General features: G+C 38.0%; 2 protein-coding genes across 4 annotated transcripts; one reads left to right on the forward strand and one right to left on the reverse strand.

Annotated features, from left to right (window-relative positions):
- Positions 1–2,618: 2,618 nt before the first annotated feature.
- On the forward strand, positions 2,619–15,700 carry samd13 (sterile alpha motif domain containing 13). 3 transcript variants are annotated; one of them, XM_036554556.1, is made up of 6 exons: positions 2,632–2,687; positions 5,267–5,309; positions 6,716–6,848; positions 10,463–10,505; positions 11,397–11,508; positions 13,288–15,700. In XM_036554556.1, exons 3-6 carry the CDS (start codon positions 6,761–6,763, stop codon positions 13,429–13,431), a joined length of 387 nt encoding a protein of 128 aa, XP_036410449.1. In that variant the 5' UTR covers positions 2,632–2,687; positions 5,267–5,309; positions 6,716–6,760; the 3' UTR covers positions 13,432–15,700. The 3 variants fall into 3 exon arrangements, with proteins under 3 accessions (XP_036410441.1, XP_036410449.1, XP_036410457.1); XM_036554548.1 differs by lacking the exon at positions 5,267–5,309 and having other exon boundaries at positions 2,619–2,687; XM_036554564.1 differs by lacking the exons at positions 2,632–2,687; positions 5,267–5,309 and adding an exon at positions 3,337–3,447.
- A 1,424-nt stretch (positions 15,701–17,124) lies between these two features.
- Positions 17,125–23,349, reverse strand: uox (urate oxidase). The gene is made up of 8 exons (XM_036521471.1): positions 23,242–23,349; positions 20,934–21,146; positions 20,729–20,845; positions 20,532–20,610; positions 20,039–20,225; positions 19,090–19,213; positions 18,648–18,731; positions 17,125–17,437 (listed from the first exon to the last, which is right to left on the reverse strand). Exons 1-8 carry the CDS (start codon positions 23,251–23,253, stop codon positions 17,363–17,365), a joined length of 891 nt encoding a protein of 296 aa, XP_036377364.1. The 5' UTR covers positions 23,254–23,349; the 3' UTR covers positions 17,125–17,362.
- Between the last annotated feature and the right edge of the window lie 1,030 nt (positions 23,350–24,379).

Genomic DNA, 24,379 nt, shown 5'->3' on the forward strand with positions numbered 1-24,379 from the left:
TATGTAAGGAGGCACAGGAACTTTTCAAAGTTGAAACATGTTGTTGAAATGGATGTTTTAATTTACTCATTTTAGATGTCAGAACTGAGACCTCAGAGTTATTATATTGGGATAAGGTCCTCTCATAGTACTTGGTTTTGTGCAGTGCACATCAAGAAAGCTGCAAGGCAATTACACAATTATACTGGTCTATACCTCATCCTTGAGGTATTTATGCTCATACATTTTCTGTTGTCCAAAAAACTAGATGCAGTGTCAATATTAAAGCTTATTTAAAAGATGTTTTCTAGAAATATGATTGATTAGTTGTGTTTTGGTAATTATTAGATTATCAGTTTGAAGTTTTAGAATTTTAGAAACAGACTGAGGGTCAGGTGAAATCTGCATTTTGATAGCTGATTTTTTTCTGCACTTAAACCTGCTTTAAGATTTTAATACCTCATTCTAGAGAATGCCCATCAAATGTCAACAATGGGAGTCTGCTTCACTATCACCATCAGCCTGATCATTCTACTATCACCTCAGCCACTTAATCTGTGGGTGCTGGTGGCACTCCAATGGGTAGACCATTGGTGATCACTGTACAAATGCTGAGGGAACAAGTGGTGATTGGCCATCCCACAGGTAAGAGACAGACCTAAAGACAACTTATACGTGGCAGTTTTTCTCTGGCAAGGGGAGAGCCTATGAAGATCACATGAGTTATGGTTATTGGATTATTATTTTACTGGCAGATGACTTGTAAAAGAATTAGGAGATAAAAGTGCAGAGCACATTACAAAACCCAATAGAGATATTTTCACATTCACAGTTTAATATTTTTAGCACCCCTCAAACAATAAAAACTAAAAGTGAATGTACCAAAACATGCTGATTCAGTGGTACTCGCTATAGTCTACAACTTGCTGCTATTTTTCATTTGCTTGTGTTTTGAAAGAGTGCAGCTGTTAGCATTTTTACTTGAGACCCATCTGGACCGTAAGTGAAAACCTCCTTATGCAGACCATATCAGTTTATGTTTGGAGCACATATCGCATTATCAGGCGAAAGCATTTGCTACTTCTTAGGCTACTTTTTCTTTTTAACAGTGGATTTGTCAGCACACATTGCATACATTTTGCTTCCATCTAAGTATTGATAAAGTAAATACACCAATATTCAATATTACTATGACATGTTAAGAGGGAAGTTAAAAAATCCTTTATCTAGCCCGGAATTTACAAGCTCTGATCATGCCATGTTTGTCGGTTTTCATTTTCACCAAGCTCCTAAATAGGTTTGAATGAGATTTTTATTGAATACTGAATACTACTGTACTTAATAGTGCTGTTGGAATTTACCACGATAAAATTCCCTTTTTTAGCAAACTGTTTCTATTGGCACATGGAACAACTTTATGGTAGCTGTATGAAGCATAATTAGTTGTACGTATAACTGTTCAAGACCCCACTGAACAAGTAATACCGTCATTATTCCTTTGGCCGGCGGTCTTATCCAAAATAAATTATAAGGCTAATTTAACATCGTCTAATAGGCCTACATATCACCACAGCAAAAACGACGGCGATACGCAGTTGCCAGGTTTTATAGCAAACGAGCAAACGAGCATCAAGCGGGAAAGCCATTGTTAATTATAAATATAGTACTTAAAAAGATCAAAAATAATCAACCGCATGCTACTTACTTCAACGCAGACCTCAACAATGACCGACAAAAGCAATATTACCATTATTCAATATGGTGCAAAACAATGGAAAAAGGCTAAAGACCCGAAACAGGAAAAACCGCAACAAGGCTAACTCAGTAAGGTGTACACTGTGATTAACAAGAAAGGGGAATTGTGGTTTACACCTCAGCTACTCATCGCTAGAATTAATCATAATGACATAGGCGGTTGACCAGCGTGCATTTGGACCGTGCACTTCTAACTATTCACATCGATTACTTAAATGATATGTGACAGCTTGTGAAACATGTTAATTTTCTGTGTCTGCCTTCATTTAGTTTACTTCACATTTTGAATATTGTAAATTAGCAGACACTGTTCCAGATGATGCCACCGTAACCATGTTGTTTTGTCGTTCAAAATAATTGCATCTGACAGACCCGCATCATACTCTTTGGTGCCCCCTGGTGCGACAAATTGCTGTTAAGCAAAGTGTGTTCTATAAAACACCAATATAACTGGTATGCAATCACCACAGCTGTTATTATTGACATAACATCGTGATCCAAATTCCGTATTGCGATTTGTTCAGCTGAACAAATGTAATTAAATAAATGCTAAAGGGTCATCAATGCATCTTGTTTAAAAAACATCACCAAAATCGTACGTAGGAATTTTGACATTAGATACTATTATAGGTCACTTTGGTATCTGACCTAAAAATATAGAATGAATTCGGTGCAGATTAAGCTGTATGTGCTGGATATATTTACTACTACTTACATGAAGATACAGAATTCCCGGACCACAGTACACATATGGCTACTTATTTGCTAATATCATCTGATAATCATCCACCTTATCTACATTGTTAAGGCGCTAGAACTTCCATACCCACAATCCTTTACACAATAATGGTCTCGTGTGATTGGATACAACAGATGATTTTTGTTGGGAACCCTGCATGTGAATGTAGTTCTGGGAGGAAGCTGTTTGCTGAATCGAATCTAATCGTTAAAAGGTGAGTTTTGTTGTTTCTTTTCCTATAAAGACAAAGGGGAAAAATCATGAACATATAACCTTAAAATAAGATGACGTTTTCCTTCCCAAATCGGATGAAAAAAAACAAAAACAAAAACGTTTTGCAGTCAGGGTCCTGCTGTTGCTAACATTAGCTACTCAGCCAGCTAAATGTCACATGCTGTGTTAGCGAACATTAACATTAGCTAGCTAGTTAACTAGCTGTAGTCCTGTTTATCTTGGCAGTTAGGTAGGTGTTAAAATACTAATTAACACCCGCTAATACATTGACCTATCATGCTCGCGTTTTAACAGGAGCAGTACAGATTGTTCCTTAGTATTAGGTAGCTAGACTAGCTAGTTCCATAGCAACGATGGGTTTGAACTTGAGCTAACTAGTCAGCTCGCTAAAATCCAAGAACCTAAGCAAAGCTAGCTGGCTAGATAGACTAATATGGTTTCTTGTTTGGTAGTTTAAAAGCAGGATAGCAAGTTAAGTAATTCGTCACTAGCTACATTTAATGCAATATTATGAAATACGTGTATGTTGTTACAAATGTCGTTTTGATAAAGTCTTTCATATCATTTATTTGATTGTTCCCTTGTTGGCTTACTTAGCGGTTAGCGTCATACCAGATTTTCTCCATTTCGTATGTTATGTAGCTGTCTAGGTTAACTAGCGAATAAACGAGGTGAACCCATTTTTATAACTAGCTAACTCTACCTGGCTAGCCAAAAAAGCAAAGAACGTACTGTTACAGGTAGGTCGATATATTTTACCTAGAATTCTTCTTTTGTTCCTTTTTCCTATTAGTACTTTATTATGTAGTGATTTGTTTTTATTATTGTGTTGTTGTATTATTAGCAATTGTCAGTAGCTAATTTCTTTGTTGGGTAAGCTTTGTGAACTAGGACAAAATGTATATAAGCTCGTTAGATTCCATTTATAACATTAGTGACTGGGTACGACGTCGTCATTTTTAGCTCGCTAGCTTTGCTAATAAGTTCAACGTAGCCAGATCAGTGAAGATCCAAGCCAGAAAAAAAGCTGTCTGGTTTGAATGTTAATGTAAGACATGAATGGTCTGAACAGGTGTAGTGAGCTAACATTGGGTAGCCAAAGTATTGGTGATGCATGAATTGGGCTACTACTTACAGGGATTAGCTGGCTGGCTAGCTAGCTAGCTTTAAGTTGCGTCTGTCAGTTGACAGAAGTCAGGGTTTCTACAGGAAAACGATGTTTTGTGAAAACATTGAGGAAACATGTCCGACGTGGTAGCTAAATTGTAGTGGATTGCAGGGTTTTAAAATTAATCAGTTTAATTTCCGAATCACCTGAGAACAACAATTAAAAATGGTTTTTGGGTTTCATTAATACCCGATTGAAATGTAAGATCTTTTTACTGACTCTTGGTCTTAAGCTCTGTCAACGTCAGTACTGGTAGAAACGCAAGTCAGACATTTTGGCTCCATCTTCCAATCGGCGTAGATTTATGTGGTTGAAAATGAGTGTATTTTTTTTTTTCCCCCCCAGTCCATAGAATCGGGAAACCTTAGTGCTGCGACTTTGATCAGCCATGTCTGTGCACGGTGGAAATTGACAGCTTTCATAAATCTAATCGGTTTTTAATCATTTGAATTCTCCTGTAGCCCCAAACATCAGAAAACGTGTGATATTTGCCTATGATTTGACTGTATTTGGAATTTGCCGACGTCCGTTTCTTCCCCATTTGAAATGTCCACATGACAAGTAAATAGGCTGAGCCTTTGAAGAGGTTTTCCCTCATACAACCCTCATGAAAATAGGTACAACTTGTCCCTTTCGACCAATTCAAGAATATGTTTAGAAATGAAGATGGAAACAGTGTCTCTTATGTGCACTGCTAAAGTGAAAGTGGCAATCAAATTAATTTCTGTAGAAATACAGCCTTGAAGGCGTGGTAAGTAATAGCTGATGCATTTTTTAAATCTGAAAATACATGGGCTTGTACATGCATTTTGGAAGCATGTTGTTCAAGAAATGGTTAAACATGAATGAAGCGCTTCTAACCTCCTTAATGTATTCTTGGGTCATTTCATGTAATATGGCCAACTTTGGTATGATCCCCTGTCAGATCATGCATTGGTCATGCAGAGATCTGGACACAGTTGTAGTTTCAAATGAAAATCTTTAAATTATTTTTCAAATATGGTTAATTTTACATTTTTGTTGTTTTGTGTCTACCCAGGAGTCATTTTAAGATTATGATTTTTGATCTGCACAAGATGCATCAAAAATATTGGTGTCATATTAAAGCCCTAAGTAGATAATTAAGGTTTCATTGTAATTTACAAAGACTTATCCCAAACATGGTTATTCATTTTTAAAAATACCACCTTTACTTTTGTTTGAATTTTGGTATGATAGTCTGCACATTTGTGTAAGTACAGGAAAATTTAGAGCGGTGTCTTGTGGTTTAAGATATTGCCTGTACTATAATAGGAGAGTTATCTGTGAAATTCACCAGATAGACTCTGATTGTTGATGCATTGCACAGTTAGTCTTATTGGATCCCTGAGAACTTGTGTTGCAACCCAAAGGTACAATACATGTGAAGCTGTGGCAATGCCCTCTTCAGAAATGGTAAGCTCTCCCTGTGGATGTTGAAGTGCCTGCCTTTGTCATGACATGTCAACACACATCACAAGGATATTGTCAGTACTTGCATATGAAAATGACCTGATGTATCTGAATTGAGTTAGCTCACTGTCATATCTTTTGTGACAAAAGCCTGTCTTCACCAGCAATGGCCACACAGTAAAATTTATATTCCAAGCTGTTTGAATAGGCCTTCACTTGCAGTGTGTAAACTTTACACACTGTAACAACATTACAGCTTTTTGTCCCCACAAAGCAGATTTGGCCATCCAGGCCAGAGTGGCCATTCTTAACATATCATGGTGAAACAGGTTATGGTACCAGGGTAACTATAAAGAAAACTGCAGAGCAGAAGTAGCCTAAATCTGAAGATTTGTGCAGTTTTGAGAACTTACTACAGTGAAAGAATGGCAAGATGAATGTGAGAGGCTTAAGGGCACAATCACTAATGCTTAAACATTCACAGACACACAAAAGTGGCATGCATACATCCCAGTTTAAAAACACGTTTTAGAGGAAGGTCCATTATGGGGAATGGGGAATATCCCTACAATTATAAAAGGTGCCACTCTGACATTTGATTTGATCATACAGTATACTCTGTAGAATGTCATACCAGTTTGAACAAATGTTCAAACAAAATTCACACACACACACACACACACAAATGCCCACATATGTTTATATTGTTATACATGTATTCTTACATGAGCCAGCTTTGAAGAAAATCACAGAGCATCATGTTACAATTTGCCCAGATTCACACATAAGGACACTATTGTGGGCTCTTTTCCATTTCTGTACTGTATAGTAAATACATTTACATTTTTCTCTTCACTCTGCATTCCTCTGCAATTCTGTAATCAGAATATATTGCTTGAGGATTCAAGTTGAAAATTGATGGAAATCTGTTTTGAAATGCATTTTTTTTATTCCTGTATGTTATAAAGGGTCTTTTTTCACTTACATATTGCTTTTAAAATGGTTATGCTTTAGAGTCATTATGAGTCAAGATTGTTGTTTTGGCCCAAAGTCATGTGGTTGAAGCAGATTTGACAGAAATACATTTTTCTAGAAAAACACACCTTAGGCCAGCTTTTTGTCCAGTATATTTAAGGTTTGCCGTAATGTTTATTGAAATGTGAAAACTAAATTATGTGAAATTATGTAAAAACTACTTCTTTGCTCAGATATGTCAAAAGGGTAAGGAAAGTTTTCATAGAAACCCCTTAATATTATGCAGCATAAGTTCCTGGAGTCACGTGTGATACAGAGCCAGTGCCAATGAGATTTAGGTACTAAATACATATTCTGCATGATGATTTAATCGATGCATTTGTTTTACAAATGTGGGGAATGACTGTTGTCTGTTTAATAACTGATGGCTACAGGACTGGAGGAAATGCAGAACCTAAAGTAGAGGCACTGAAGGAACAATGCTCCTCGTGGAGAGATCACCCTATGATGACGTGCTGCAACTGAAGACACCCAATGAAAGAACACCAACAGACAGCAAGGAAACAGGTAAGGATTACTGTGTTCTGAGTTGTATAGTGTGGTTTGAGAGTTATGTGAAGATAGTAATGGAAAATGATTGATTGCTCAAATGGCAAATTAACATGTTAGCAAAACTCCAAAGGAGTGAGGATCATGAAGGGAGGACGATCATGAGGCTGTTCAGGGACATTCTCCCATAATTTTGTGGATACTGGTATTCATAGGTGGACACTTATTGCAAAGCTGCAGGGACTTGGTGCTTGCTTTTGAACCAGGGTGAAACAAATTTTCTGGAAATGACTCATGGGGATTTAAGTGTTCTGTTTAATTTGTTGGTGCTTTTATTAAGAGTGCATATTAATTTCTACAGTACTGTAGAGTAGGCTGAAGCTAAATAAAGTACTGTACCTTGTTTTAAATTAAGCCATTTTTCCACTTGAACAGCAGCCCTGCATCTAGCCAGTCAGAAAACACAGGCTTAAGGAAGAAGTAGACATGCCATCCTTGATATCCTGCCACATTAGCCTTGTGGGAGTTAGTGGGTGGCAGATACAACATACTGGTTTATCCTCTGGTAGGTGTATGTTTATGTAAGTCAAAGGAACATATACCCCTGTAATAATGATGTCACTTTATCTTCTTGTTCACCAGATTTGTCATTACAATAAAAATACATGGTTAGATTGCATTTTATGTAGGTTATGTAATTTGTGTGCAAAATACATTTTTTACTGCAAAGGTTCACAGATCAAGCCTAAAAGCATGTTTTATCTCTGTGATCTGTGCAATAAATTTTCAGAAATGTGTAATGAATGGTACTGGGTGCATGTTAAAGTTAAAAGGAAAATGTTGATGGAGCTATTAGAAATGGAGTTATGTGAAGGAGAGTGCGTGTGAAAGGGCACTGCTGGAATTATTGGATCCTGGCCTTGCTTCCGTGTCTTCTGGGCATATTTGTAAATATAGCAACTCTTCAGGGCAGTTGGGAGTACAGGAAGATCTCATTTCCCTGTAGCTCAGCCTTACTTAACCAAACAAAGCAACTGCAAAAGCAGTGGGTCACTCCTTTTAAATAGTAGAAATTAAGGTTGTCTAACAGGATGTATTTGTCCGTTCCTGATAAGACTTGATAAGTGTTAGATGCACATTAGCTTCTTTCTTATTTGATCCAATATGAGATGACAGGGATGAATGTACAAAAATGTAGCTGAGATTTCCCCTAGCTTTTTCATTTCTTAGGCTGTGTCCCAAATCACTCCCTCTACCCTCATTTGCTAACTCCCTTCACTTGGGAGCACACCAACCTCCATATTAAGTTTGTCTCATTTCCTTAGCAGGCAATGGGAAGAGACTTGTTGGCCCCTCAACAGCCCCCTCAGACCAAGTCTGCGAAATTGCCGGCTTCTCAGTGAGGGGTGAAAGCTTATGACCCATAACTCATTGCTTTATAGCTGGAGTCAGCTGAAACCACTTCATTGGCTTGAAAATACAAAGAAGTTCAAACTGACAACATGGTGGCCATTCCTTCATGTGAATACAAAACAGCAGTACATGTGTTGTTAATATTTTCCGTCACTGTTATAAAAAAGTATAAATGATACATATTAATTCATCATCCAAGCGTAGCATTTTGCATGGATGTGTCCTCTTCTGGAAATAAAGTAGCCAGTGTGCTAACTGTAGAATTATAAAAGCACTAATATTGTGAGGGAGCTACATATTAACTGTCTGGTAATACATTCTATTCACCTGGCTGCCTTGTAATTAAATAATGCCTTAGTGGACTGTAATAATTAACCAGTTAAATGATAAGGAGCTAGAGTAGTTATAAGTTGTTTGTTACCTAGGCTGCTTACAGCTGTGGATGTTGTGAGCTTGCTAGCAATAGATAGTAGCCAGGTTTTGGACAACAGGCTAATGATTGCTAGGAATTGATTGCTGAGTTGAAATAATCTTAAAATGCTTGTAGGGGCTGACAGGGGCTGATATATGAAGTAAATACAAAACAATGAAATTAAGTTTCATCAGTTTAATAAGGCTGTGGTTTAGCCATTATAAATGTGTTCCAGCCTTACTAGGTAGTTTTAAAAAATGTGATCCAGATTCAACGTCTGTGGCAGTGTCACAACAGCAGCATATAAATATGTTATATTCTTTTTCATGGTCTCAAATTGAGCTTATCAAAAGGTCAAAGTTTATGGCTTCAGGTAGCTTGCAGTAGCGCCATAGCAAAGGCAAACAGAAAGCTGTTGGTAAGTTACATGGAACAAAATGTTTTCTGTCGTGATCCTGCAGAATCAATTTTCCCAGCTTTGTTATTCCAACCACACTGATCTCAGTTTTACCTCATGTATTGTTGCCTTGTGATTAGGATATTGTTCCCAGTTGGTTAATGGGTAATGTGACGTGCATTTGTGCTCAAAACAAACATGAAGGGAAGCTCCTATTTGTGTATGAGTGTACTGTTTTCCCGACAGAAAAAAAAGTCTTGATCTGAAGTAAAACGTACACCATACCTTTGCATTGTGTTGGCACTGATATGCTGTCAGTTGGGGTCTAGATGTCAGATGTTTTAGGATCCAGGTGTTCTTTTTGTCCTGTACATGCCTGCTTCTCTTAGATTATAATAAAATTAAGTGATTAGACTTAACATAAATACCTACTTCCACATCACAAGATAGGAGTAATACTGTTTGGAAAACATGAAGGAAATGAAGGGCCTTGATGTAGCTAATCTGCAAATCTCCTTGTTTGTTACATGGAGGGTCCATTCCCTCAAGAAATTACTGTTTCTTTTTCTGTAATCACTAAATTTCTACTTGTGCTTGTGTTATTGTAGGCTTTATAAATGAGTACTTTGACTGCGAGTGCTGCTCCAGGTCAGAGAGCACAGAAGAAGTCATGTTGGACTGTGGTGGTCCTTGATAAAGGTTTCTTTGCTGATATGTCTGATAGCCTTCCAAGTTCAAATACTAAAAATTAGTGTAGGTAAAAATTAGTAGGTAATATAGCTAATGAAGCATGTGCATTAGCCAGTGTGAACTTTTGTCACACTATTACCCAATATTTGAAAAGGATTTTCAGGTAATGCATGTGTTTGCAGAACTTTTGTAATTATATGTTGTTGGTAGGGTTGTTTTCAATCTCCCATTGGAATTGGTGAGCAGACAAACCTTTACTCTTCATCCAGCAACTGGTTGAATGCTTGTGGCCTTTGAACTCAGCATTTTTCCTGAAATGGCATCATATTCATCATATTCAGGCTAGCCATTTTTACACAGTTTGATCCAGCTCTTAATTCTGTGGGCTTCACACCACATTCTGTTCCTGACAGCCATGGAAACGGTCTGAATAAGATATATTTATAGATTTCTTCTGGTATTGTTGTTTTATTTCATGTTCGTATCCTCTGTTGATGTTGACAGATGAAAAACTGGTGATTGGGTGGAGCAGATATGTGAACGTATATTAGAGTACTCTTCACATTATAGTGTTTTAGTGGTAGGCCTACATACTAGAGCAAGACTTCAACATAAGCAGAGTAAACTGCCATATCCTACTTACCAATCTGCTGTTACACTGATATTATGGTTCTAATTGCTGACAACATTAACATCATTCAACATTTTTTTTCTCTTTAGGTGCCATGGAAAACAAGGCAAATGGCTCAGTGGACAACAAAAGGTCAGTCATCAAACACATGGTTATACATGTTATGAGTTGTGAATTGTTTTCAGACAAGGTTGAGAAGCAAAGGAGATACCACAGTCCTCCAGCCTCAGAGCCAGCCATCCACTCTCAGTAGCATATCATGAAACCTGCCTTTCATTGACATCTGTCAATGTAGTTATGCAGGAACTACAACCTCAACTAGAATAGCAGGATCCACTTCCTTCAAACACCTGAACATCAATATACACACCCAGTGCACTTATATGTATAACTAGCGTGCTTTAAACCCATTAATCTCCATGTTAATCGTGAATGCCTACTCCATGAGTGGTTTCTCTGAGTGGCTGAAATTTTAAAACACATTTTTGCTGTTTATGGTACATACTTCACTGTCATCTAAAGGACACAGTAGGTGAACATTACCAGTACTCCACTTATGTTTGCTGCAAAATGTCCTCTCTGGAACCTGCTTCCTCCTGGCATTTCACCCCCTAAACCTTTTAGAACTGGATGTATGTCCAGGCTCCTTAGATATCTGCAAAACCAGAAAAACAGTGCATAATATTATCCCCGTTTTAGCCTTGATTGTGGACTGGTTCATATGACAGGGGCTGTCTAAATCAAATGAAAACCAACTAGCAATGTAAGCAGCAGCCTTGCAGCTATTTCTAGTAAGAAATTTCACGTATTGCATTTTGCTGTTAACTAATTCATCCAAGATAGTTCATCACTCTCCTGATAAATGAAATTAATCTCCTACAACATAACTTCAACATCTAAGTATAATGACAACCTTATTGCTAACAGTAAAAGAACTTACAAAGTGGCTTGTTTGATTGACAACAGAAATATGGCTGTTTGTGTGACTGACCAGCCTGTTTGCTCCTCCTTGTTACTTTGCAGCCTCATGGAGAATGGGCAGCTGCCTGACCCTGCAGACTGGGCTGTCACTGATGTTGTTAATTATTTCAAAGCTGCGGGATTTGATGAGCAGGCCAACGCCTTCCAGGATCAGGTAGAGCAGAGAAATTTTTCATTTTTTTGACAGACTGTCTTTGGCTCTTTGTTTGCTTACAGGACTTTGTTCCACAACAAGTAGCACCTTCTTGGGAATCCCTCTGCTTTACATAGCCCCCCTCTGGTGAGACACATGCATAACAGTAAGTTAAATGAGCAACAGCGTCAGACCAGGTTAACAACACTCCCAGACCACTGAGTGTGAGCACAACATTTAAGCACATAAGTTAACTTGTGCTAATCTGAAATTGGACAGCCTAGAAAAATAGGGAAGTCAAGTACATACACATATATATCACACAGTCACTAGATGACAGTGTCCTTAACACATCATAATGCTACAAGTAAATAAGTGGCAAGTAAGTGGAAGTGGACCGAGATGCAGTCTGAAGAGATGACCAGTGATTCTGCTGTCCTCTCCCCTGTGGGAAGTTCACTTCCACCACTGGGCAGCCAGTACAGATATGCATCGTGGCTGAGAGGAACAAACCCATTGGGAGGGGATAATCAGTTTCCCCAAGCTTGCAGAGTGTACTGATCTGGCTGGTACATATGGTTTGAAGACTGATTGGAGTTATGAGGGGCTTTCCCATTCACTGTCCTCAGTCTTAGCCAGGTTGAGCTATCCACCATCCACCATCCAGGGTAAAAATTCTTCAGGCAAGCTGAGATGCGCACAGAGACGTGTGTGCCAGATGGAGGATCAGACAGGAACAGTGGAGTGTCGTCAGCGTAGAAGTGATATGAAAAGCCATGGGCGGACATAACCGAGTCAAGAGATTGCATGTAAAGAGAGAAGAGGAAGTGGCTGAGTATAGAGCCTGGAGGGACGCCCATAAGCAAACTGTGGGTTTTAGACAAACCAGCATTTCAGGACACTGTGAATGAACATCCAAAGTGGTAAGATTGAACCTAAAGGAGAGCTGTGTCAGAAATCCCCAGTGTAGGCAGGGTGGACAGAAGGAGGGTGTGTGACGCTGTATCAAAGGCTGTAAAAAGGTCCAGAACAATCAAGACTGAGGAGTGAAGGGATGCTGTAGCTTATTGAAGAGCTTCAGTGATGTAGAAGAGGACGGTCCCAGTGGAATAACTAGCCCTGAAGCCAGACTGAAAGGGGTCAAGAATCTTGTTCTGGAAGGGAAAGGAGAATAGTTGGTTAGCCACTGCACGTTCAGGTTTTTTTGTCGAGGAAAGGAAGGAGAGAGACTGGTCAATAATTCTGGATAGTAGATGGGTCTAGAGTCCTTTTCTTCAGCAGGGGTGTGACTCTTTGAAGGCTGCAGGCACACAATCCTGTGGTGAGTGACAAATTCATCAGAGAGGAGATGAATGGGAGAAGGTTGAGAGCGATGGTCTGAAGGAGAGGTGAGGGAATAAGATTCAGGGCACATGTGGTAGGTCGGTGAACATCTGAAAAGTGGAGAGAATTTAGGGAGAAAAGGGAAGGGGAATGGGAGGGAGGAAAAAGACAAAGAGGAAGATGAGAGCTGTGGTGACTAGAGGGAGTTTTAAGTCTGTAATCTTCTGGTTGAAGTGATCTACAGAGTCATCTGTAGAGAGATCAGAGGAGGGTTGAGGGGGGGGAGATTAAGGAGAGAAGACAAGGTAGGAAACAGTCTATGTGGGTTAGATGGTGAGTTTTGAAATTTAGATTACCAAGATTGTACTACCTTTCCATTGCGAAAATGTGCTATGAAGGATACTTAACATTATTTTTACTTCTTAATGATTTTTGGTTTTACAGCAACACTCTCACAACAGCTCTTATTTCCTTCAGGAAATTGATGGCAAGTCCCTGCTGTTGATGACTCGTAATGATGTCCTGACTGGATTGTCAATAAAATTGGGCCCGGCTCTAAAGATCTATGAGTATCATGTGAAGCCGCTCCAGACCCAGCATCTGAAGAACAACACGTCATAGCATCATAAGCAGGTCTGCCCTGAGGAAGACAATCACTGGAAGATGCAACAAGTTGACCATGCCCAAACCCAAAGGAAATTAAAAAAGATTAGACTTCTGTGGTCTCATCTGCATCTTATGCAATTAAAACTATACTTTCTATCCATTCATGAGAGAAATGGATTCTGCTGGTACAAAACCTTAGACTGTGGAAAGATGACGTCTGTCTTTATTGACATTTTTCCCTCCACTTTGTGAGACATTTAAGTGAGAAGAGCATTCTCCAAGATTTTTTTCATTCTTTTTTCAGTTGAGTTTTTCTTTTGGCCAATTTTAGGCCAGAACTTTGTATTTAACTGCCACTAAAACAAAGAAAGATGTAAATATCATGTGAATTTCATTTTGTGTTGTGGGAGATGATTTGATGTTACCAGATTAAAAGATGTGATTTTTTTTTTCTGGAAACTCTCAGAAATTAGGATGGATACTTCGCAGCTACTGTCTAGGATTGTGAACTGTATGTGTCAGCAATGATGGGCTAGACTGAAATCTGTTTTGAAAGTCACCAAAGCAAATGATCTCTTACTGTAAGGCGCAGTGGTGTCTGGAGTTGCATTTCTTTAATCAGTCACTGTACGGAGCGTGTGGGTGGAGAATGGGAGCTGGATCCTGCATATTTTATCGTACTATCACTGACGACATTTACACACAGGTAATATTCGAGCTACTTGAGAATTCTGAGTACCGATATGTGAATTTCAAACCAATATTCAGAGTAAATTGTTTACACGTATGCAAAATTGTATATCATACTCATTACTACAGCTTACAAGCAGACAGTGATTGGATTGAACTATAGCGTGACAATATGAGGTCACTTTTAGAATGGACATAAGTAGTCAACAATGAACAAACAGGAGTGGTGCATTCATTCGTTTTTCAAATATCATTCAGACAGTCGCAAGACATAAGAGCTTGAATTTGATGCTTGCATTATTACATGGTGCCGTCTCCTATTTGGGATTATTGACATTTTGACAAATTTGGCCTTCATTCATAGGTATTACTGTAGTAATAGTGCACAACTTCTCACTAGTCATTTGCAGTGTTTACCTTATTTAGTGTTGTATCCAGTTTTTTTTTTTTTGCACAATGTACATGCACGTATACATTAAATTAATCCAAAGGAGTAAGAATTTTGAATATGATGATGTTTATGTGACTAGTGCTATCAGATGGAATACAAAGAGTATCTCACTGCTCATATTCCAAACCATTGCATCAAGAACACTGTCTTATTCAAAATATTTTTTTTAAGAATAAGCTGTTCATATCATGAGGGTCATGTGTAAATACTGAATATTCCACCTAATAATGGGATTTTTTGGTGCATGTAAATGTGACCACGATTCTTATTCTGTTGTCTGAGTCTCCTACAAATATTGTGCTTTTATGCTTTGATCTGATCTAAATTCCCAAATTTCAGCCTTGTTTGTGTTGTTACGACTAGTGGTGCTTTGATTGCTGAGGGGTACTTCACAGACCATGGTTTTATAATTATCATTTTAATTTTCTGAGGTTTGTCTTTAGTAATTTTAATCAAAATTAGGCTTTATGTGCTCATTCAGTCACTATGCCTAGTCTTATCCCCTCGCCCACCCTTGTAAATACAGTATCTGGCTGAATCATATCACACTCCTGAAGGTCATCTGTTGCTTTTTATTTTGTTCATTGAAATATGGCAGACTTCAGTAACAGTGAAAAGGACCAGTAGCTTTTTTGGCCTTTGTGCAGATAAATGTGTGAATGAATGCTGTGCAGCTCCTTAGACTTCGGCAGGTGCTGGGCAGCTTCTGTGATCAGTTTGCCGCACTACAGGCAGTCTAAATCTCCTATGTCAATGAGTCGTACTCAGTGCTGTTGAAAAGGTCGTCACTGACAGTGCAGCACATTTCAACAACAGTAGCATGACCTTAATAAGGGTAACATTGTACTGCATGGTATAATCTCATCTTGATTGCAGCTCAGAGAAATAAAGTTTTGTTAGATGTGCAAATCTAATGGGTATAGATGGGACTCATGTCATGGAACTGAACTTAATGTGTGTTTTTAGATGGTATCACTGAGGGTGGTTTGCTTTGTTTAATATTGAAAGAGTTAGAAAACACAGGCATCATTAGTGTTGTTCATCATATGGCACTCAGAAAGTTAGGGTTGCCGTCTATTACCTTGTATAAAGGGCTCATTGTTAGTTTCCCTGTCTAGTTTTTATATATAGTATATATTTCTATGTAAGTATTTTGGTGCTAAGAAGAACTTTTTGAAGATGAAAGTATAGCTTCTTGGAAAATAGAGTAAGAGCATGTTATCTTGTTGAAATACTTTCTTTAAGCATATGTCGTTTTTCGATTAACTTATACTTTTATTTCACTGTCTAAGGACAGTGCATGTACAAAGATAATCTGTTCAACATCGCAGTGATTTCCTTCACGTGTGAACTACAGAATGAAATAATCAGTTGACAAGCTCTGGTAACTAAATCAGATGCCTGTAATCCTGTTTCTCTCCCTCTAAGGTTGCGTTTAGAGCACCTTTGTACATGAAGCTCATGGGTTGCCAGCGAAGGTACCATCAGATTTATCTTATCCTTCCCCAGATTGAGAACTGTTCTGAGATCGGCCTTTGCCAGTGAAATTCTGATTATCATTTGTGTTCTGTCACTAAGTGAAGTGTACAGGAAACCCTCACCATTTGATGGGGATATGCTGTAGAGATCCCCCATGAATGGACAAATCCACAGATACTGTATTTTACCATTATGGTAGTCAATTCTCATAGGGGTCTTGTTCCTGACACAAAAGAATATTTTTAGTTTAAAAATGATGTAATTATGCAACAACTGATTTAATATATTTCCATAATAATGATGTAAATATGAATGTGTAAAGAGTGGCACAGCAGAAACAGGGAATGCTGCCTGGCATTAATATCCAACACCATGAAATGCAAACCTGGAAATGGTGATGGTCTCCTGTATTCATGTTTGCACTAAATATTAATTTATATAATTGTCTATTTTGAATTGGAAGATTGTTGAGCACAATTTTCAATACAGACCAGTATTTACTGTCCATGAGAAAAATATGATGTCATCCAGGGCTTATTGATGTCAAAGAGGATGATTTTATTTCCTATCCAAAATCTCTTTTGTAGCTTAATTGCAGGACTTTATTTATTTGTTGTATTTTGATAAATGTCACCAGCCATTAGGTGTCGCTATGAGTCTTTTCAAACACTCTTGATCTGAATTTGAGATGGGAGGCTAAGATGAGTTGATGAACAAATTAATATAGTTTTTGGTTGAGGGTCTTGTATATAAAGAAATGCTCCAGATATGTATGTGTGTAAGTTAATCAGTGAAGTCATTAAATTTTATGTTCATTATATTGCAGTCTGTATTGGTAAAATATAATTTGAGAGTTGAAGCACAATATATTTTCTTGCACATACTAGAACAAATAACTAGCCCTGGATGCATTTGAAATCTGAAAGAATGTATCAATTGTATTAGCCCGGGTATGCAAAGACAACCTTACAGCTGAGCCCCCTTTTATTTTTCATAGGGTTGTGAGCACCTCCTTGTGGCTGATATTATGTGAATATTATGTATAAATGATTAAGCAGGTATGTTGTAATTAAATACAGTGAACAGTCTCCTCACAATTTATTTATTGAACTTAATTTGCAGTACAGTAAATATGGGTTGTAACTGAGAGAACACTACATTAATTCCCAGTTAACATTTTACTTCAGTGTTTAAACTCATTCTTCTGTTCTACATTTTGGTCAGAGTGTTGCTAGGTGTACATTTTTGCTGGTGATTAAATTCTTTGCAACCGCTTTGTGTCACATTGTTGTCTGCCTTTGCGCCAAGCTGTGTTTCCTCATTGTCTCACAGTTTGGCCCGCGGTTTCCTCCGCAGCGTTCCCGTGATGTTCCCAGAGGGATTATCCAGTGGCAGGAGAACCTGACAAAGTGCATACTGTTAACAAAGCTCACAGATTGCTAACTGCAGGAATCTCTGGGGTACTGTTAGAAAGTGCAGTGTGAACACAACACAGTAATGTATAAAAGCAGTCTGCAAAACGTTACTGAACATCCTCTCTTAAGTCCTATGAGTAAATGTTTTCTTAGTAAATTGTAAGATTAAAAATGTATGTTTATTGTCCTGTACTTGTTTCTGAATTAGTATTTTGCACAGTGACTGGGGATTATCAGATAATTTACATTCCGCATTCCCTTTTAGTGTCACTGCCATCATTTTTGCATCAATTGTCTGTTACTCGTTTTTTGCTGCATTATTTGACCACCATACAGGCTTTGAATGATTTACTTTTGCATGAATTGCAAATACTATTGTGAAGGAATGCTGTATGCTGTTCTTAGCCAGGTATTAAGGTATTAAGTACTATAACGGGCAGCAGTGTCTAGCATAGTGGTTAAGGAGCTCGAGGACTCGAGTCATGACTGAAAGGTTGCTGGTTTGATTCCCTGCTGGGGCACTGCTGTTGTACCCTTAGGCAAGGTACTTAACCCACAGTTGCCTTAGTAAATATCCAGCTGTATAAATGGATAACTTTGTTAAAAAAAGTGTAACCTATGTATGTCGCTCTTGGTAAGAGCGTCTGTAATGTAATGTAATAGTGTACAGCATGTACATCTCACATTCCGATGTGAACTGTTTCAAAATGTCCACTTAAGTTGCTATTTTTAGCATAAGAGACTTGTAGTATTCCCATGATTTCTAATAATAAGCACCCCTTATTTTTCTACTGCTAATCCATACATTTTAATCAACTCATTTGTTTATCGTTCTGAGCTGGGGAACATCTGAGATTACCTCTTAAAAAAAAAATAAAAACAAGGAGTCATAAGCTCAATATTGCAAGAAGTGGATGTTTTCTGAAGGACCAGCCAGTTAACTAATCAGAGTGGCACACAGCTGATGACTCACATCAATTAAAACATTCCTAGTGAGAGGGATGTGATAACATTTGTTATCACAGTTTTGTGTCATTGTACTGTATCAGACCAAATGGAGGATGCTGATCAGAATGATACAAGAAGTAGAGCAGTATTCTAAGAACAGGCCTTCATCATACATTTCTCCCAATAAAGAAACGTAATATTCCTTGATAGTTTAACCTGAGGGCAATGAAATGTCTAAAGACACTCACCTCATCCTTGTTGGAGAGCCCCAGTTTTGTCATGTCTATGGTGAAATAATGCTGGTTTGGCATGATTATTTCAATCTCCTCTACCTGGAAAAGGATTTGTATCAGTTATGTTTATCTTGACAGTCAGTACTGAACCATGTGTAGACTTTTACAAATTAAAAGTAAAGTGTTTTTTGAGCTGTACACCCTCACCATCTTTAATTCCAGATACAGTGGGAAGTTAAGGGCATTTATCTGGAGTGTAACTACTGTGTAGGAATAATTGTTGTATGCACTCACTTCTGTTTACAGTGAAAAGGAAGTAAGCCCAGTCTGGGCACCCACCTGTGACTGGGTTACATTTGGAACTGATTTTGGCAACATGCATGCACTGCTGTTTTCTTCAAGCTACGATTTTTCAGAAATTTTCAGTCATACCAATATCTCGCAACAGGAGACGCACCTCTGGCACTCTGTTCAAAACAAGGACCTGTGTGTCATAGAGGGTCTTCTGGACTGAGGCTGAATATTCACCACGGTCATATGGGCCTGCAAACTTCTCAATAATAGTGTCTCTCACAGACTTCCTGTGAAATTCAAAGAGTCTGAAATTAACATTTTCAAAAGCTCTCCCAGGCATTAAGATATTTCAGGTTTATTTAGGGTTTATGCTTCAAATGCTTCTGCTACCTGCTACTTGCATCACATCCCTTGAGAGTGGATCCATCTGTGATGACTGACTTTTATGCATCAATTTTAGCTTATCTGCACACAGTACACTAGCTTCAAATTAAAATTCTTAATACTTTTACCAATTCTATGAATCAACTGGCATTAGGCAATTTTTGTTTATTCCTTTTATCATTTTGCAATTATACAGACTGGTTTGTTCTAGCTCTTGAACATTTCTTTTTTCTGTCTGTAACTTCCAAACATTGCTTTTAGCTAGTTCATTCACTGGAATATAAATTGATATGCAATAATCCCCATATCATGTTGCTGCTATTCTACGACACTGCCATCTCATATACTTTTGTTTCTTGTTTCTTTTATTCCTGTAATGTATCATTGGACTATTATTGTTGAATCATTTGTGTCCTTCTCATTCTTTGTCTTTTTTCAGTCATGTTTGTTAGTATTTCCCTTCCCAATAGGAAATCAGGTCTGATGAAAGTATGAAATGAACTAGGGACAAAAATGTTAGTTACCCTAAGCAGTATGACTGTCCTGACCTCTCTATATGCCAATCAGTTGATTATCAAAAAAAGATCTATCCACTGATCTATCACTGAAAGACATGACGTGAACAGGTTCTCACCCAGGTTCTCCCCAGATGTCTTACATGAGTGAAATGCACTGCTGGAATGAGTTTTCAACTGTACCATTACCATTATAGTGGTATTGGTATTTACCATGCATCATCAAAGGGGACATCCTTGTATGTGTTGTAGCGCCACCTGGCGTACACAGAGGTACAGAAGCACCTGTCCTTGCTGTCCTGTAGAGTGGTGAACTTATCCCTCAGGAAGCCCTCAAATCCAGACTGTGTGGTCTTCAGTACCTTCATGTCTTTCAAACCACTGTGGATCACAGGGTTCTCTGTGGATTAGATCCCCATTAGAGCTCTGTAGTACAGACTCTCATCAGTCAGCCAGGGTAGACAATGTGAAATTCAGTAGTTTCACCAGAAACCAGGTTGCGTCTAGAATACTCAAAGCGAAAATCTGTGAATGGAAAGATGTGTAATCTGATCTAGTCAGTTCAGTCTCTTTTTTTGTTGAAGCTGAATCTCAGTTGTCATATTTTGCTTATGATTTACATCCAAGGATTTAAGGTGAACACAGGGAAGTAGCGATAAAGAAATGTTACAGATTAAAAGACGCTTTGTTGTATTACGAAGCTTACCATTTAAATATTGCTCGACGTCACAGAAGTGCCAAGCTTCTGGGCTGAAGATGAATGCATGGGCATGTTCAACACCATTCTATGGAACAGATGGTGAACTAATAACTTTTCCAGAAAGACCTAAGGACACAGCATTAAATACAAGAAGCCACATGGAGATTTGAGCTATTAATGAGAGCTATAGAAGGTGGCTGTACCTTTTCCAGTCTTCTCCATGGTGCCTCCTCAATGCTAACCCTGGCCCTGGTGACATGTTTGAAGGCTGTCAAAAAGTGTTCACAGATGTCCATAGCAAACTGTTCAATTGTCTTGACCTGCAAAGACACAAAGCTATCCAACATCACCACCTCTCAGCAAGACATCTCTGTGGTACATAGGACAGAGGATGGAAGGAGCACCTACGCCTTTCATCTTAGCCAGTGCGTGGACTGTGTTCTTGATGGTGTCGGTGGGAATGATGTCAGCATTGTCCCCGTTTGTGTAGTCTTTGCGCGTCTTCAGCGTCAGCTGCACATCCGCCTTCAGTTCTATGATGTAGTGGTGCGTCCCCTCTCGCCTGATGTGTAGCACCTTCACCATGTTCTTCCCATAGCCCGTCCGCACAAACTCAACATCCTGCAACAATGCCAGAATCTCAGTGAGTTTTACAAGCAGTGGTAGCCGTAGCTATTATATGTGACATACAGCCTCTGCTACAGACTCTATTGCATGAGCACAAAAATACTACGAAATTTGATGAATAGCTCTGCACTGTGGCTGAGCTTGCACATGCTAATCACTTTCATTGGGAATTTACTGAAAGGGGTGCCCCTCATAATCAGTTAGATGCACTCAGTTTTTATTGATTATATTTTTTTAAACATCTGTATTTTTTTCAACATCATTAGAGTTATTGACTTTATCGCTAATAAAGTTGGGCAGCTGAACTATTGTATGTTGTTTAGACATCTCCATGAGTTTTTTAAAAGCCACAGAAAAGAATGTTTATGTATTTTTGCATTTAACATACATGTATTTATTTGTTTGTTTATTTTTGTTTTCATATATTCATGGATATATATATTAATATATTTTTAATGTTCACAGGTTACATCCTCCAACCATAGACCTTTGTATAAGAATGAAAGAAAGATAGAAACAATTTCTGACCAATACTCAGCCAAAAGCTGAATGTGTTTCATTTGACACATGATGGAGGTAGATAGACTATACAGAGATCTATACAGCTAGTAAACTTTCAACAGTGCATTTCATGTCAATGGACAAAAAAGCATCAATGTGCAAATGAATGGAAAAGTATGGATGATAAGGTTGATATTGCAGGTAATGATTAAGTGAGATGAATGAGGATTGCTATGTGGGGGATATTTTAAATATTTTACTATGCACATAGGTGGTTAATGCCTAATACAAGTAGCCATTTTTTTTGGCAAGCCATTGAGCACCAGGTCAGCACCTATGATCAGACACTGCACAGACGCTCTGGAAACTTGACATTTTAGACAATTACCATATGACTGTCATCCAAAAGGATATTTGGTGTAAACCTGATTTCCAAATTTCACAACTGATTATTGGCTCTGTCACAAAGTCTATATCTCCAAATAAGCATAACACATTGTCAAAATAAAAAGTTCATTTATCATATCCATGATTATTACATTGTGTGTCCATACCATATAGCTCCTGTTAAGGGGAAAGAGCATTTATTTATGCATATCCAGTTGGAGATAATATATGGTATAAATGATTATTTGAAGGATTGTGGCTGTTACCTCATGACTTTCGTAAGGTGTTTTGTTCACTTGAATAGCACCTTCCCTTAAAATGACTTTGCAGTTTTGACTGAATCCAAGCTTGTGATATGTCCTGGGCACAGCCCATGAACTGGAGTACCGAGGAGTACTGCTGTCATGAACGCACGTCTACATCCATTTCTAATGAGCACTGCAAGTATATCCCTACAAATGAGTGTTGATAAAGGCACTGTAAAGTTCTGAATGTAACTCAAACAGGAAAAGAGACAATGATTTAGGCATGTGTAATGAATAATGTTTTCCTTTCATGCCTTTGATTGGTACCATCAGATTGCCATTTATCTTCTGTTTATGTGGTCAAATGGGTAATATAAAGTGGTACATCGCAAAATTTAGATGGGAAATAGCATTGAATATAACTGAATAACAGCATTGCTTTGCCAACAAAAATATACATTTTCCCCTCTGTTCAGAAACCGTAGCTTGGCTGGGAAGTCAGTGACCCCAAAATCAACAATATTTGCTTTTCACCTTGACTGAAGTAGACTGAAAGTACACCTAACTGTATCTCACGTATTTGTGTTGAAAAAACAATTACTAATGGCTGATTTAATTACTTTTCTTGGCTATAACAATACATTAATATACAATAAACAGATGCATAAATTGAAAGATCATCTAAAAAGGAATGTGCTTAAGAGCATTGAGGAACTGAGTATTTAGAATACCCAACAAAAAGGTACCATTTTTCATGCAGTATTTACCACCATGGTATGAAAAGTATCATACCATGGTGGTCAATTGTCAGAATTACCATAGACACTATAGGGTATAGGGTGAATAATGAAAAGATATTCTAAAATAAATAATGTCATCCATAATAATAATAGTTATTAACAAGAGGAGTAGAAAAAGAACTTCAATGATTTTAGATGAGTAAAATATTTCTGTACCTGATTTGCCATGCTGCTCGTGTACCAATCTGTTACTTTTTGCCTGTCCTCACCAGCAGTTGGGTATGCCTGTGATTATGGTTTTTGTTAAGGGGGTGGTGTCGGGCTTGTGTTCTGTCAATGTTTCATGAGTTAGCTATAGTATGGGTCAGGGTGATCATAATGAATCATCAACCTGAATGTCCACAATTTTTGCAATAGCAGTTTTTACAAACTTTGCATAACAGGTTCAATGGTATGAGTATCTCCCTGGATACTGAAAACTAGTGGGTATAATCCTCTTCTCATCCATTCATTTTTCATTAATTGACTGTTTATACTGTGTAAATAAATTGATCGATATGAAAGCCCTTAGCATGAACTATGACCCTATGATCTGGGCTCAGACATAGGGACCAATATCAAACATAATATATGAAGAATATAGTGACAACTTTAGTCATGCATTGATGTGGAGATTACACCATTGTGCAATTTTATGCCACTGTCACATCTAATTTGTCTGATTGATTGATTTCAATAGACATTTGGTTCATTTGGAGCTAAATGTGAAACCTCTGACAGTTATGAAATTGCATCAGATGCATAATAAAACAATTGAATTCAGACTATTAGAGTGGGGTGATCTCTGACCATCTGCAATTGAATTTGGGACTTTGGACTGTTCCAAACGAAATGAACTACTCAAAGGGTATCTAACCATGTAGATATGTGCAGATGAGTAGATCAGCCACTTTCAGACCTTATCAACAACCACGGGACCTGAACTCAGACCTGCCCCATTGCTTCATCTTCTTTCACATGCCATAAGGACATGAGGAGTCCTTGAACCCTCTCTAATCAATATTTGGCAGTTGATTGTCACTGACATGACAATCAACTCATATATATGTAACACATTTTTACTGAGTTTCTTGATTGCTTTTTGCAAGAAATCACTTCCATTTAGCTTTACCTGTTTGTTTGTTTTCATTTTTAATTCTCACTGGAAATTGCGAACTGTACGTTGCTCTCTGAAAAGGCAATGTACCAAATAAAATTTGACTTAATTTGTTTGGAAAATAATTCAAGATTTATTTCATTTTCCTGGTCTAAATCAAAGCAAAGCTGACCCTGCTGGTCTGTTTGTGAACCTGCT

The sequence above is a fragment of the Megalops cyprinoides genome, chromosome 2, assembly GCF_013368585.1.
Source record: "Megalops cyprinoides isolate fMegCyp1 chromosome 2, fMegCyp1.pri, whole genome shotgun sequence".
NCBI classification, from domain to species: Eukaryota; Metazoa; Chordata; class Actinopteri; order Elopiformes; family Megalopidae; genus Megalops; species Megalops cyprinoides.

Bases quoted from the DNA above. Each gene is read 5' to 3' on its own strand.
- samd13 (XM_036554548.1), top strand. From the start codon at position 6,761: ATGCTCCTCGTGGAGAGATCACCCTATGATGACGTGCTGCAACTGAAG. The intron at 6,849-10,462 runs GTAAGGATTACT...TTTTCTCTTTAG, and splicing joins AACAGACAGCAAGGAAACAG to GTGCCATGGAAAACAAGGCA. The intron at 10,506-11,396 runs GTCAGTCATCAA...GTTACTTTGCAG, and splicing joins GGCTCAGTGGACAACAAAAG to CCTCATGGAGAATGGGCAGC.
- uox (XM_036521471.1), bottom strand. The intron at 20,846-20,933 runs GTAGGTGCTCCT...GTGTCTTTGCAG, and splicing joins CACTGGCTAAGATGAAAGGC to GTCAAGACAATTGAACAGTT. The intron at 17,438-18,647 runs GTGAGTGTCTTT...GCACTTTGTCAG, and splicing joins GGCTCTCCAACAAGGATGAG to GTTCTCCTGCCACTGGATAA.